Source organism: Phoenix dactylifera, chromosome 2 (assembly GCF_051530095.1).
Source record: "Phoenix dactylifera cultivar Ajwa chromosome 2, Ajwa_hap1_PhDact_Kaust_v1.1, whole genome shotgun sequence".
Classification (NCBI taxonomy): Eukaryota; Viridiplantae; Streptophyta; class Magnoliopsida; order Arecales; family Arecaceae; genus Phoenix; species Phoenix dactylifera.
In genome coordinates this window covers 27,853,343-27,868,403 of record NC_143191.1, presented here as the reverse complement: position 1 = coordinate 27,868,403, position 15,061 = coordinate 27,853,343, and the positions used below count along the sequence as shown (strand labels likewise).

Genomic DNA, 15,061 nt, shown 5'->3' with positions numbered 1-15,061 from the left:
CCGGCCTCAAGGAGCTTATCCACTTCCTCGGCTGCCGCTTGCTGCCGTTCCGGAGCAGAGCCCCGTTTCTTTTGTTTTACAGGCCTGCAGGTCGGCTTCACCTGGAGTCGATGGATCATGACCTCTGGATCAATTCCCGACATGTCGGCGGGCAACCAGGCGAAGACGTCAATGTTGGCCCGGAGGAATTCGGTCAGGCGCTTTCTTTCACAGGGGCTTAGGCCGGAGCTGATCTGCACAGTTAGCTTTGGACAATTTTCTCGTAAAGAAATTCGATTAAGAAGCTCACCGGGCTTTACTTGCTTCTTCCAAAGGTCATCCCTTGCGTCCAAAGTTTCTATGGGCAGTGCGCGGCCCATCGCCTGAGTTGGTGCCTCGACTGATAGCTCTTGCCGACTCGACGCTTTAGTTGGTTGCTTTGCTTTGCGGGTTGCCATGTAGCATTGTTTGGCCATCAGTTGGTTCCCGCGGACTTCGCCTACCCTTTGGTTGGTGGGGAATCGCATGAGTAGGTGGCAGGTTGAGACCACGGCCCGAAGGACATTTAGCCCTGGTCGCCCGAGGATGGCGTTGTAGACTGAGGGTAGGCGGACCACAAGAAAGTCCGTCCTCACAGTACTTTCTCGGAGGGCGAGGCCGACCGTAACAAGAAAGCTGACCTCGCCCTCGACCGGGACCGAGTCCCCGGTGAATCCGACGAGTGGGGCATTAATTCTCCGAAGCTGGCTTTCCGTTGACCCCATTTTTTGGTAGGCGTGGTAGTACAGAATATTAGCCGAGCTTCCATTGTCAACTAAGACATGTTTTACATCAAATTTATTTACAATCATGGAGATGACCACAGAATCATCATGAGGGGTCTCAACCCCTTCCAAATCCTCGTCCGTGAACGAGATGGCTTCATAAGTACGCGGGTGCTTTGGGGGGATTTCTTCTTGGGCTGAATCTTCAGCCGAGGTTCCTCCAATTACATTGATAGTGCCGGCGATAGGCCCATTGCTATTCAAGTTTTCGGGCGGCGTGGCATTTTCCACTAGCCTTCTTTCCTCACGTCGGTTCCTTACGAACCGATTGAGTACTCCGCGGCGGATAAGCGCCTCAATTTCGTCTCGAAGCTGAAAACAGTCCTCCATGTCGTGGCCGTGGTCTCGGTGGAAGCGACAATACTTTCTGGGATTGCGGAGAACTCCTGTATCTCGCATAGGAGGCGGAGGTCGGAAAAAGTCCCGACCTTCAATCTCCATCAGGATCTCGGCTCGGGGTGCGTTGATGGGAGTGTAGTTTTCGTACCTCCCCGGATGCATCCGAGGTCGTAGTGGGGACCCTGGCTGGGGCGGGGACCTCGGTCGGAGCTGTCCCCGCTGTCGAGGCGGGCTTCTCAGCTGGGGGAGGTTCTTCTCTCGGCGGGGGGACCCGGCTTCTTTGACGGCCGCGCTCCTCGCGGCGTTTCTTCTGCTTCTTTGAAGCTTGTTCAGTTGTACCCCGCCTGGAGGCGATAGCCTCCTCGGCCTTAGCATACTTCCAAGCTCGGGCCAACATCTCGATGAAGTCGGCAGGGAAACTCTTTTCGATAGAGAAGAGGAATCTGTAGGAACGAGCCCCAGTTTTTAGTGCCGACATGGCTACTGACTGGTCGAGCTCACGAACTTCCCATGTGGCGGCAGTAAAATGGTCAAGATACTCCTTGAGAGATTCCCCCTCCTTCTGCTTGATATCTAGGAGGGAGTCCGATATCCGCCGCTGGCATCGGCTGGCAGCAAAGTTGGTGGCGAACTGCCTGCCGAGCTGCTCGAAAGAGGATACCGTGCTTGGCTTTAGCCCGGAAAACCAGAGCCGAGCTGTCCCTCGGAGGGTCGCCGGGAAGGCCTTGCAGAGCACGGCCTCCGAGGAACCTTGCAGTGCCATGAGCGCCCGGTAGCTTTCCAGGTGGTCGAGGGGGTCGGTGGTTCTGCTGTAAGGCTCTACTTGAGGCATCTTGAACCTCGAAGGGATTGGCTCGTCCTCAATCTGACGGGAGAAGGGGGACTTGGTGGTGAATTCAAAGTCTCCCTCATGCCTTGCCTTCCTGCTGTGGAGCGCTTCAATCTGGCACTCCAGGTTCTCGACTTTCCTGTCGAGCTCCCCAGCCCGGGGAATCGTCACCGCAGTCTGCTCCGGCTCACGGTGGTCCGGTGCCGACTCAGCTTCGGAGAGCTGGGGTCTTCTATCCAAAGATCCCCCCCGCAGTTCTCTCTGGGGAGACACTCGCTCTTCGTTGTTGGCCCTGGAAGAACCGTGAAGGTTCTGGGCTTGGGGAATCGGGCTGTTCGGAGGAAGCACCAGCGGGACCTGAGCCTGCGGGGTGAGCGTAGGTAGAGCTTCCTCGCGCCGCAGGCCTTGGACGGCGGCGGCCAGGGCCTGGACTTGTTGTACTAGAGCGTTGAACTGTTCCGGCTGAACTTGGGGAACCGGATCAGCCGGAGAAGGTGAATTTTGGACAGAGTGTCCAGGACTATGCGGGGGACGCCGGAAAGCATTGGAGGCTCCCTTACTTCTCAACTTCATGACCGCGACTCGGGCCCTTCCTCTAGCGCCAACTGTTGCTGGAAATTGGACCCGGAGGCAGCCGTCGGCTGAGGAGGTGGAGCTTCGGCGAATTCCGGCGAGCGGCGTCCTCCGTGGAGGGGGAAACCTGCAAGAAGCCGGTGACCGGGGTTTCCGGCGCCGGCCCTCCGATGCTTAAGTTAGAGGAGGCTTAAATTTGGGAGAGAGGAAGAGGGGAGAAGCGTTCTCCTTCCTTTTTTCTCTGAGTCCCACCCCCCATTGAGGAGGAGAGGTTCCTCTTTATAGAGGGTCGGGTTACTTGTGATGTAATGGGGCGAGGTCGCCGTATGACTTACCACGTCGCTTGAGTCGGCGCGCGATCAGGTGAATTAATGCATCGATGTCGGGGGTGAGGCTGGGATCAGAGAGTTGTCACGACTGACCGAACACTGCCGAGCCGACTTGCCGTGGAGGACTGAGGATCCGTAGATAACAGGAGCCATGCGCATTGATTGTTGAGTGAGTCGGAGACATGCATTAATTGTTGAGTGAGTCGGAGACATGCATTAATTGTTGAGTGAGTCGGGGGTTTGCAGAGGTCATGCATTAAACGCTGGAGGCGGTGGCAAGGTATGGCCCCTGACCAGACTTCGGCAGGATGCAACCGCGGCAGGTGGGCGGCGAGAGCGGACTTCCGAGGCCGGGAGCTCTTCGGGTCGGAAGTTCTAGGGCCGCGCACCGAGCTCGGCCGTCCGAGGTCGGCCGTCATCGGTCCTCTGATGGCAGGGTTTTCATGCACTTGGGGGGGTAAGGTGCGCTCCCCCAACAGTATGTAATAAATGCATCCTGCTTGCATTTGATGAGATTTCTAGTTTAGTTTATATAAGTGGATCTTTTAATTATGCTTTGCAGACGAGCTCGTTTTTATCCATCCACAAGTGATCCAAAAAAATAGTAGTTCCATATCTATGAAATGTTGGAAGCATGTAGATGGAGTCATGTTCTCCATAGCACATGGTATACACATTAAGTGTTAAATTTCAGAGAATAGAATGAAGCGTTTTGGATTAAGAGCAACTTCAAAAGCTTTTAGAAGACTTGATTTTTGATTATTTATTTATATATATAATCTTTGCCTAGGTCATCTAATGATAAAACCAATCATCCCATCTTAATTCATATATAAATATAGCTTAGCGCTTGCGAGAAGTAGGGCATTCTATCTTATTATGCTTCTTCCATTACAAATGCGCTCTAAGAAAGTTGAGCTGAATTGACTAATGGATTTTTTGACTTTTTCTTGGTCACATCAAAATGCTCAAGTTTAAGTTGGCTCTCCCATGTTTTAATGAGCTTTATCTATGTCGCCCTAAAGATCGCATCCATTTATTTGATCTAAAGATTTTGCAAGCTAACTAGATTAAATGAGCCTTCAAATGTGACTATGAACTCAATTTTTCAGTTAAACAGTCTAAACAAGCTATTTCTCACTCAATTTCAAGCTATTAATGAATGACTCCATTTATTTGCATTCTTTTTAAAGGAATGTGCTTTTGTCTTTAAGTTAACCTGATGGCATGGCATCTATCTTCTTTTCAGTAGGCTTATATTTACCTTTGTACTTTTTGGGAAAAAAAAAACAATTCAAAGCCGGCTATGAGGAGCTATTAAACATATTAATCTTCTCCCATCATGGCAGCTACAAAGAGCATTTGCTTGGTACTCTATTAGGATTTGGCCCCATAGTCAGGTACAAGGATTTAGAACTTCAGGTAAAAATATATAAAAAAAGTGGTGGATTTTGCTGAAATTTTATAAGAAACGCAAGAAAAATTTAGAAGTCTCAAGCAGAAATTTAGATGGGTAAGGCAGAGGTGGACCTTATCGAGATACGTTCACCCCTTAACTATAATCTAAACCATCTTATTTAGATTGGTCCCAACTCATGTATAATCCAATAGCAAATCTAAGTCAAGTAAACTTGAAATATTCTGAGTCATAACGGTCTTTTGATTCGGAGCAATTGCTCACAAAAACGAGCTGAATCAAACCGATAGCGAAATTTTTAAAGACACGGGGATCCGTTAGACAGCGAAGCCTCATGTCGGGAGCCGTTAATATGATTTTATCGCGGGAAGAAGAGCCCTAATTCTCAAATTCGAACCCCCAAAACCCTAACAAATTCTAGAGTTCTAATAACAGATAAAATAAAAAATCTCGATTAGATCGCGGGAAGAAAAATAACCCAGTCTCTTTTTTTCCCTTTCCAATTCGTCCTTTTTCCCCATTTTTCTCGCTCCGATCTTGAAATGCCCATTTTCCTTAAATTTTCCCTTCAAGTGGATGCTATGGAAGAGTCTTCAATCCAAAGATCGTTTCTTTCTTCCTATTTCCTGGCAACAGATCAGGAAAATCTATGGGCGGCACCTTTTTAGATCGGTTGGAATCTCCGTATCTTTGCCATCGACCAACTCCTCAGAAAAGCCGCTATTTTTTTTCAGCAACGAATGTGATCGCCCTTTCCTCCGGTCCCAACGAGAAGTACAAGGAATCCACAGTTCCCGGCATCAGAGCATATCTACCTGTCGCTAAAAGGCTAAGGTTTGTCTCATTCCCTTCCCTGATTATATTAGTTCCTTCTCTCAAAAAAATTATTACATTAATCCCCATGATAGTGTTCTCTCTGGGAGGCCTCTTGTCGCTGCTTTTGTTTAATAACTCTGATATCATTGGCCTGCGGAGTCCTCGAAACCCAACATTCGGAATAGCGAAGGAATATTATCGCTTCTCCGAGTCGCCGACAGCGCTCTTTGTCTTGTCTTCCTTGGATCGGGATGGCATCTGCTGGGCTTAAATACCATCATGAGTTCCCCGTCATGGATGGTGGAGAAACGGCTACCATTCAGGCCCCGCCATTTGGCGCCAAAGCGGACTTGGAAAGACGGGTACCGATTAATATTTGCCTTCTCTTTTACTTGTTTGCGATTGTGGAAGTTCATCTTCTAGGACTTTTTGGTTGTTGAGCATGAGCTAGGTTGTATGCAATGCACTGGTTTTGATCGGATTCCCCTTTCTTGTTGATGCTGCGATGACTCTTACATGCTTGTGGTACACTCCTTCATCGATCTTTCACTTTTTTGAATTTTAATAGTTTGGCGCCTTCACAAAATTTAGAAAAAAATGAAAATAAAAATAAAAATTTGGTGCCTTTGTTTCGAGAAGACGCATGCTTATCACTTCGGTGATATGTGTATTGTGGTTTATTAATTAGGAATGGTTACAGCTTTAGCTTTTGATGTTGTTTTTCTTCTTTTCCAACATTCGTGTCTTTATTGATGTCATGGAGGGATGAGGTTGTGGGGGCCTGCATCCATTTATCACTCCTTCTCTAGTCCATGTCATTTAATGTTTGTATTTGGATGTTTAGATTGGAAATATTATGTTTTAAGTTTTTTTCTTTTCTTTTCTTGTGCCTGTGATTATACACACTAACTCCAACAAGGAAAAAAAGAATTTTATGTTTTATTGAAACTTGTTGTGAGCGAGGTTGTGGATCTGGTCTTTTTTAACTATGAAGTTGAGCTGAAGTACATGAGCAACAACTTTCTGAGCTAAAATTAATTGTATCTTTTTGAGGTTTGATGAGTTTCTGATGGAACTGTTTTCCTCCATTTTTATTAGAATGGAGAGGACAAAAAATTAGTGGATGATTTTTATCTGATTGTTGTCCTATCAATTTGCAGATTGTCAGATTGAAGGAATTGACTGTGCACGTATGCAAGAAAAATAAGCTGCTGTTATCGTGCTGTGAAATAACTTTGCAGAATCATGGATATGAGGCAATCGATAGAGGTTCAGTTCTCCAAGTTGCATCCTTGCTTTCCTGTGGAAACAAGAATATGCATTGTTGGAGCTGGGCCTAGTGGTTTATCTGCTGCCTATGCACTGGCTAAGCTCGGATATAGAAATATAACCATGTTTGAGAAATACCAGACAGTTGCTGGAATGTGTGAATCAGTTGATATTGAAGGTGAGGCTACTAGATGAATATACTTTTATGTCTTGGTTTGTACTTTCCATTTAGCTCAGTTGATTACTTGGCATGATTTCCATTATACAGGAAAAACTTATGATCTGGGAGGTCAGGTTATTGCAGCAAACAGTGCACCTGTTATTTCTCACTTGGCAAAGGAAGTAGGAGCTGAATTTGAAGAGATGGACTCGCATAAGCTTGCTCTCATTGACAGCCATACTGGAAATTATGAAGACATGGAAGTAGCTGATGACTATGTTTCCATCATGTCATTAACTCTAAAATTACAGGTCAGTCTTTTACATGCATTTGTCATCTAATTTTGAATGCTGTTGTTTTTCCCTCTCTTTTTTTTTTTGAAAAAAGATAAGGGCTAAAAACTTGGTTGAAATACATTGATTTTTCATAGGATGAGGCGAATAAGTCGGGTCATATTGGGCTTCATGCATTGAGTGAAGTTGCATCAGATCCAACACTCGATTTTCTGAAACAACATGGCTTAAATTCAGTGCCTAAATCAGTGGCATATGGTTACACTGCTTCTGGCTATGGGTTTGTTCAAGACATGCCTTACGCTTACATTCAAGAATTCACCCGAACTTCCATGGCTGGAAAGATTCGGCGTTTCAAAGGAGGATACATGAGTATGTGGGAAAAACTTAGCCAGTCTCTGCCATTTAAAGTTCTCTGCAACACAGAGGTTTTAAAGGTCACGCGCAGTTGTGTTGGCATCAGCGTGACTGTCAGGAATGCTGAAGGTGAAGAGAATATTATGGAGTTTGACAAAATTATATTGTCTGGTGCTCTTGCATTCAAGAATGGAAGAACATATAGGTCTTCAAGTTTATCAGGTAAGCGCAAATTTAATATATTATAGTTTTAATTATTTGTGCTTGTATTTATAGTTTTGATTAGGTCTGCTTTATTTCCCAGCTGGGGAAAGCGAGGTGGTAGTATTGAATGATCTTGAAAAGGAGTTATTTAGCAAGGTGCAGACCATAGATTATTACACCACCGTTTTGAAGATCAAAGGATTAGATCATATGCCTTTGGGCTTTTATTACTTTGGGGAGTTCATGGAGGATCCTGCAACAATTGGGCATCCTGTGGCGATGCAGAGGTTCTTTGCTGATACAGATGTCTTTTTGTTCTGGTCTTATGGAAATTCCTTGGATATCAACGGTCCAATTGTGACCAAGCTTTTGATGGATGTCGTGAATGCTATGGGAGGGGTAGTTGAGAAAGTGCTTTTGCAGCGACGGTTTAAGTATTTTCCACATGTTAGCAGCGAAGGTATGCTGATAGATTTTCTTCATACGTTCTTTTTCTTCTCTATCTATTCTGATTCCATTGAATTTCTCTACAGATATGAGGAATGGATTCTATGAGAAGTTGGAGTCTCAAATTCAAGGGTTTCAGAATACTTATTATGTAGGAGGACTATTGGCATTTGAGCTTACAGAGCGAAATTCATCATATTCCATGGCTATGGTCTGCAAACACTTTGCCAATGATGATGAGCTGCCGTCATTTCCATATGTTAAGGTGATGTAATTTGATTCCCTTGAGTAAGAAATACAGCAAATCTTGAATAACAAGAGAGGTTAAATTGCCATCCAGTTGTCTTTTTACTCATATAGTGAATCTTATTTTTCGCAGAGATTGTTTCCTTTAATCTCCAGCCATGAGCCCCGTTCTCCTAGAGAACTAGGTGAACTCCCAGGAGTTGAATTTCCAGATCTTCCCTCCCTAGATGGTTATCTGAAATTCTGGGGGACTCATAGAATCACCATGAAGAAGACCCTCTACACTTGGATCAATGAGGAAGGGAGAGTTGTAAACAGGAGGACCTATGGTGAACTTCATGATAATGCTTCTCATATCGCCCGAAAGCTGCTAACAAGCAACAAACCTATTCTCAAGCCTGGAGATCGAGTTCTTCTGGTTTTCCTCCCTGGTTTGGAGTTCGTCGATGCCTTCTTTGCATGCCTTAAAGCTAAAATTGTGCCAGTTCCAGTTTTGCCCCCTGATCCTCTGCAGAGAGGTGGACAGGCACTTCTGAAGATTGAAAATATCTCCAAAGCATGTGATGCCATGGCAATTTTATCCACATCTTCTTATCATGCTGCTGTTCGAGCAGGCTTTGTCAAGAATGTGATAGCACTGACAAAAAGCAATACGAAATATTCTGCCTGCTGGCCTGACCTTCCATGGCTGCACACAGACTCATGGATCAAGAACTATAGAAATCACTCCAGTGACTCCTCTTTGATTGCAGGAGCAAACTCCGAGCCTCGGCCTAATGATTTATGTTTTCTGCAGTTCACTTCAGGTTCAACAGGTGATGCAAAGGGTGTAATGATCACTCATGGTGGGCTCATCCATAATGTGAAATTGATGCGAAAGATATACAGAAGCACCTCAAGGACCATATTGGTTAGCTGGCTTCCTCAATATCATGATATGGGGCTTATTGGAGGCCTTTTTACAGCTCTCGTCAGCGGAGGAGCTGCAGTTCTCTTCTCCCCTATGTCATTTATCAGGAACCCACTCTTATGGCTTCAAACCATCAACGATTATCGGGCTACTCACAGTGCGGGTCCAAACTTTGCATTTGAGTTAGTAATCAGAAGGCTAGAATCTGACAAGGACAAGACCCGAGCTTATGATCTGTCATCTTTGGTCTTTCTTATGGTTGCTGCTGAACCAGTAAGGCAGAAGACTCTGAAAAGGTTCATCGAAATCTCTCAATCTTTTGGCCTTTCTCAGGAAGTTATGGCTCCTGGCTTTGGTCTGGCTGAGAACTGTGTATTTGTAAGCTGCGCTTTTGGAGAAGGCAAGCCAGTTTTTATAGATTGGCAAGGTAGAGTCTGCTGCGGCTATGTTTGTTCAAATGATCTGGATGTTGATATTAGAATTGTAGACCCGGAAACTCTAAAGGAGCATGAGGAATATGGGAAAGAAGGGGAGATATGGATCAGCAGTCCCAGTGCTGGAGTTGGGTATTGGGGCAATCAAGAAATGAGTCAGAAGACATTCTTTAACGAGCTTGAGAACCAGCCTGGCAAGAAATTCACAAGAACAGGAGACCTTGGAAGAATTATTGATGGGAAGCTCTTCATCACTGGAAGAATAAAGGACCTAATTATTGTTGCTGGAAGAAACATTTACTCTGCTGATGTAGAAAAGACAGTAGAAAGTTCTTCTGAATTCTTGCGGCCTGGATGCTGTGCTGTTATTGGCGTTCCAGAGGAAGTTTTGACTGCGAAGGGAGTTTCAGTTCCAGAAATTTCTGATCAGGTTGGACTGGTGGTGATCGCCGAGGTAAAGGAGGGCAAACCAGTTAATGGAGAGATTGTCGAGCAAATCAAAACACGGGTAGCAGAGGAGCATGGCGTGCCTGTTGCTGCTGTCAATCTGATCAAGCCCAGAACGATCTGCAAAACAACTTCAGGGAAGATACGTAGGTTTGAGTGCCTGAAGCAATTCACAGATGGAACTCTGAGTTTAGCAACAGGGCCTTGTTCATCTAAAAGATCTCTGTTTCGATCTTTCACTACAGGTTCTTCCGGCGAGGGAAGGAGAACACGCTCGCTGCTTGGTAAACCTGGACCTCCTTCCCCTCGTCCTCAACCTCTTAATTCTGGAAAGAGCATGATTGAAATTACCAAGTTTCTGAAAGGACTGGTGTCGGAGCAAACTGGGATTTCAGTGGACAAGATAGCTGCCACTGAGAGCCTTGTTTCCTATGGTATCGATTCAATTGGAGTGGTGAGAGCAGCTCAGAAACTCTCAGATTATCTTGGGGTTCCAGTTGGAGCTGTAGATATTTTCACAGCAACCTGCATCTCAGACTTAGCAAGCTTTTCGGAGAATCTGCTGATGAAGTCTCGGCCTGAGTCCATGATAACTGCATCCCATTCTCTGGAGGCTGAGACAGAACTTCTCCGACCAGTTATCAACAAATCGCCATTATGGAAACTGGGTATCGGGTTCTTCCAACTTCTAGCTATCGTCTATATTTCTTGCATCCTAATTCTACCTGCTTATGCCTCCTGCTCTGCATTTTTGAGCTTTCTATCTCATATTCCCATTGAGAAAACTTCACTCTCGTGTTTTCTTATTTCTCTGTTTTTGACACCTCTTGCTTGGATCTTCTATATCTTCCTCACCTGCATTTCTCTCCGTATATTTGGAAACTCATTCTTGCAACCAAACTATGTGATGACCCCGGAGATTTCTATATGGTCCATTGATTTTGTGAAGTGGTGGGCTCTTAACAAGGCCCGAGAAGTAGCTGGGAAAGTTTTAGCTGTGCATCTGAGAGGAACAGCATTTCTGAATTACTGGTTTAAGATGCAAGGAGCTCGACTTGGGTCATCTGTTCTAATTGACACAATTGATATCACAGACCCTCCTTTAGTGTCAATTGGAGGAGGAGCTGTTATTGCAGAAGGGGTGCTAATCCAAAGTCATGAAGTGAGGAATGGAGTTTTGACTTTCCAGCCAATTAAAGTAGGCAGCAATTCCTCAATTGGCCCCTATGCTGTGATTGGAAAAGGAAGTATAGTTGGAGATGACACCGATATCCTGCCTCTGCAGAAGATCGAGGGTGGAAAGCCCATGTTTAGATCTGAGAAAACTTTCAAAGGTCAAAAGGTACTTCATTTTCTCAATTTGCCATGCATTCTTTTCTTCTCTTCTCTGTTTAGTACACTACCAAATTTACATGTGCTTTGTCATGGCTGAGATTCTCTGTTTTGCCTCTGTAGCTTGCAAGTTAACTATGTTATTAATTGATAAAATTCTTTTTATTCAACTTCGCTTGCAGGGAGGAGCTATGACTGAATTCTATGAGGAGTTGCCTGAGAAGTTAGTACCATTTTACCACTTCATGGGTATCTATGCAGTTGGTCTCCTCAACTCCCTATGTGGTGCCGTCCTTTATTTGATCTACATATACCTATCTGAATCTTCTCCTTTGCTTCACCACTTCACATTTGTTTGCCTTGCGGGCTCCTTCCACTGGTTACCATCCACTATCACTGCATATGCCGCCATCACTAGTGACATTGCATCCAATCCCGCAACTTTTGCTTCCTTTATCGCCATCGGCTATGTTGCCCATGGTCTCATCCTCGGCCTCCTCACCTGCTTCTTAAACCGTCTTCTCACTGGAAAGCAGGGGATGAAACAATCCCACCTGAGAACATGGCTTCGTCACCGGATAAATGTTGCTTGCCACCTCAGATTTGCCAAGCTTCTCTCAGGAACTGAGGCCTTCTGCATGTTTCTACGCCTTTTGGGGGCCAAAATTGGCCAGCACTGTTCCATAAGGGCCATCAATCCAGTCACCGATCCTGAACTGATCTCGATAGGTGATGGTGTTCATCTGGGTGATTTCAGCCGGATTCTCACTGGATTCTATTCTCTTGGGCGGTTCAGTTATGGAGAAGTCAAGGTTCAAAAGAATTCGGTGCTCGGAAGCCAAAGCCTTGTCCTCCCAGGCACTGTTATTCAAGAAGACGTCATTCTTGGATCTCTTTCAATTGCACCTGTGAATTCTGTTCTCCAAAGCGGCGGCATCTATATGGGCTCTCAGACCCCAATTATGGTCAAGAACACCTTGCATGCTTCCGACGAGAGGATCGAAGAGATGGACCAGAAATATAAGAAGATTGTTGGAAATCTTGCTGGAAACTTGGCCATTACAACTATGAATGCAAATTCAAGGTACTTCCACCGCATCGGTGTTGGAGGGAGAGGAGTCCTGAAGCTGTACCAAGACTTGCCAGGATTTCAGAAACACAAGATATTCTGTGCTGGGAAGTGTCTCCCAGTAATAATTCGGCACAGCAACAGTCTGAGTGCAGATGATGATGCTAGGATCGATGCACGGGGTGCCGCTGTACGAATTCTATCACAAGGCAGTGGAGAAGCACCTCTCCTTGACCTGACACTGAAGACAGGCAAGACATTCTATGCACGTACCATTGCCGACTTCGCCACTTGGCTTGTCTGCGGCCTTGCTGCTAGAGAACAGCAAGTGAAGCATGCTCCTCACATACGTGATGCTGTCTGGGGCTCTCTGAGGAATGCAAGCTCATATGCTGAGCTGCATTATTACTCAAATATCTGCCGGCTACTCCGATTTGATGATGGACAGGAGATGTATGTGAAGTTCAAACTTCGACCGCTTGATCCTGAGATTGGCGAGGATTCTGGTCTGGTAGAACCAGAGGGGATACTTCCTCCAGAAACTGGTGCAATCCCAAGAAAAGAAAATGACACCCGTCCCTTGCTCTTCCTTGCTGATGATTTCAGGAAACGAGTAGATTCTCCGGGTGGCGTCCACTATATATTTCAGCTGCAATGCAGGCCAGTCCCTGCAGATGAAGCTGATCGCGAAGTCGCTCTTGACTGCACCAAACCATGGGACGACATCAAATTTCCTTACATCGACATTGGAGAGATCACAATCGATAAGAATCTCACTGCTGAAGAATCCGAGAGGTTGGAGTTCAACCCATTCCTCAGGTGCCACGAGGTCGATGTCATCCGGGCTACTTCATCTTCGCAGAGTGCATCCATCGATCATGGTCGTTCATTGGTCTACGAAGTATGCCAACACCTACGCAATGGTCAGCCCCTGCCGGCAGCATGGCGAAGCTTCCTCGAGCAATCTGATGCTAAGGTTGACCTCTCTGGCTGTCCGATGGCTGCGGCGGTGCAGGCAAAGAAAGGTGGCGAGAGGATCGTGACCTTGGCGAGGACTTGGTATCAGATGCTATGGGCCACAGCTTGTCAGCCATTGCTGCAGACCTTCCTGCCGTACTTCATCATTGGATTGGTAATCTTTGGGCCTCTTCAATGGATGCTCCTCATCAAGTCAGCGAAGCAGCTACCATTGCATTGGCTGCTGCCTCTTTTCTGGGTCATCTCAGGGATCATGGCGGCATTGGCCTGTGTTCTGGCCAAGTGGGTCCTGGTGGGAAAGAAGAAAGAAGGCCAGACTGTGATGATATGGAGCTGGGGGGTGTTCATGGACTCGGCGTGGCAGGCCTTGAGGACTGTGGCTGGTGACTACTTTGTGGAGATGACAAGTGGGTCCATTCTCTTTGGTGTTTGGATGAGGCTGATGGGCTCGGTCATGGAGGTGGACCAGGGAGTGTATGTGGACAGCATGGGGGCTGTGCTCAACCCAGAAATGGTGGAGATTGAGGAGGGAGGGGCTGTAGGGAGGGATGCGCTGCTCTTTGGTCACATCTACGAAGGGGAAGGGGGAAGGGTGAAGTTTGGGAAGGTCCGGATTGAGGAGGGGGGCTTTGTGGGGAGTAGGGCTGTGGCCATGCCTGGAGTGAGGATAGAGAGTGGGGCGAGCCTCGACGCTCTTTCCCTGGCCATGAAGGAAGAGGTTGTGAGGTCTAGGTGATGAAAGGAAGGTTAATGCACCATCACACTAAGCTTGAGTAGTAATAAGATACATGTATTACAGATATATTCACCAATAATTTGGCTGCAATCTTGTGTAATGTTGCGCACAAGTTAATTGGCCTAAAATCTTTCAGTACTTCAGGATTAGAATTCTTGGGCATGCATCCAATATTGAAGTACCCCTTCACAGTCCCACAGATTTCCACCTTGATGATAGGCTAAAAAGGTATTATCATGGTTTCAATTTCCTCATTCTATATTATCATGATGATATGTGGATGTTGGGATTGAAGGGAGCTCTTTTCTGACAGCAGGCCAATTTAGATTCCATTTTTGTGAAAGAACTGAGATAAAATTGCATGCACTCCATTCTCTTCCTGAATCACTGTCATTAATATCGTTAATGCTCCATATATGATTGTTACATCGGTGTAGGACTGTAGATCCATGGAAAAATGTCGTAGTAGTGACCCCTTGATGAAGCCATTCTCGAAGCTTTTGATGCCAAAATCTCTCTTGATGCCACAGTAACTTGTTATATTCTAACAATGATTTCGATAACTTTGGTATGATCCTCCGTCCCAAGTCCCCCATTTGCCGTTTCCACAGTTTGAAGATTAAGAATAGTACTATTTGTATTAGTGTCCCCTTCACAAAGCCATTGAACTTTGAAACTTCTGATGCCACAATATCTCTTGACACTGCAGTAACTTGTAATATTCTTCTAGTGACTTCAATAACTTGGCACGATCCTTCAGTTCAAGTTCCCCTATTTTCTGCTTCCACCATTTAAAGATTAAGAATGAAGTTTCCAATTGTCCAATGCTATAAAAGAGTTTCCCTGTTCCACTTGTTCAATTCCTGCTTAGAAGATTTCAGTTCATGGAGACCAGACCCCAGATGAATGATTACCATTAAAATTCTATGCCCTCCTCACAGACCTTCCATATGCGGTCTGCACCGCATGCGCGCCACGTAATCAGGTCATCTCATTCCCGTAGGTCAATCACCGAGACGAGTGTATTAGTAAAATCAAACTAATTAATTTTGCATCATAATTGTCTCATTTAA

At 45.7% G+C, this 15,061-nt stretch overlaps 1 protein-coding gene across 1 annotated transcript; it reads left to right on the top strand.

The window, feature by feature from the left end:
* The first annotated feature begins 6,284 nt into the window (after positions 1–6,284).
* On the top strand, positions 6,285–13,988 carry LOC113463246 (uncharacterized). The gene is made up of 7 exons (XM_039116178.2): positions 6,285–6,553; positions 6,644–6,846; positions 6,966–7,407; positions 7,490–7,849; positions 7,923–8,101; positions 8,216–11,215; positions 11,388–13,988. Exons 1-7 carry the CDS (start codon positions 6,352–6,354, stop codon positions 13,986–13,988), a joined length of 6,987 nt encoding a protein of 2,328 aa, XP_038972106.2. The 5' UTR covers positions 6,285–6,351.
* Positions 13,989–15,061: the final 1,073 nt, after the last annotated feature.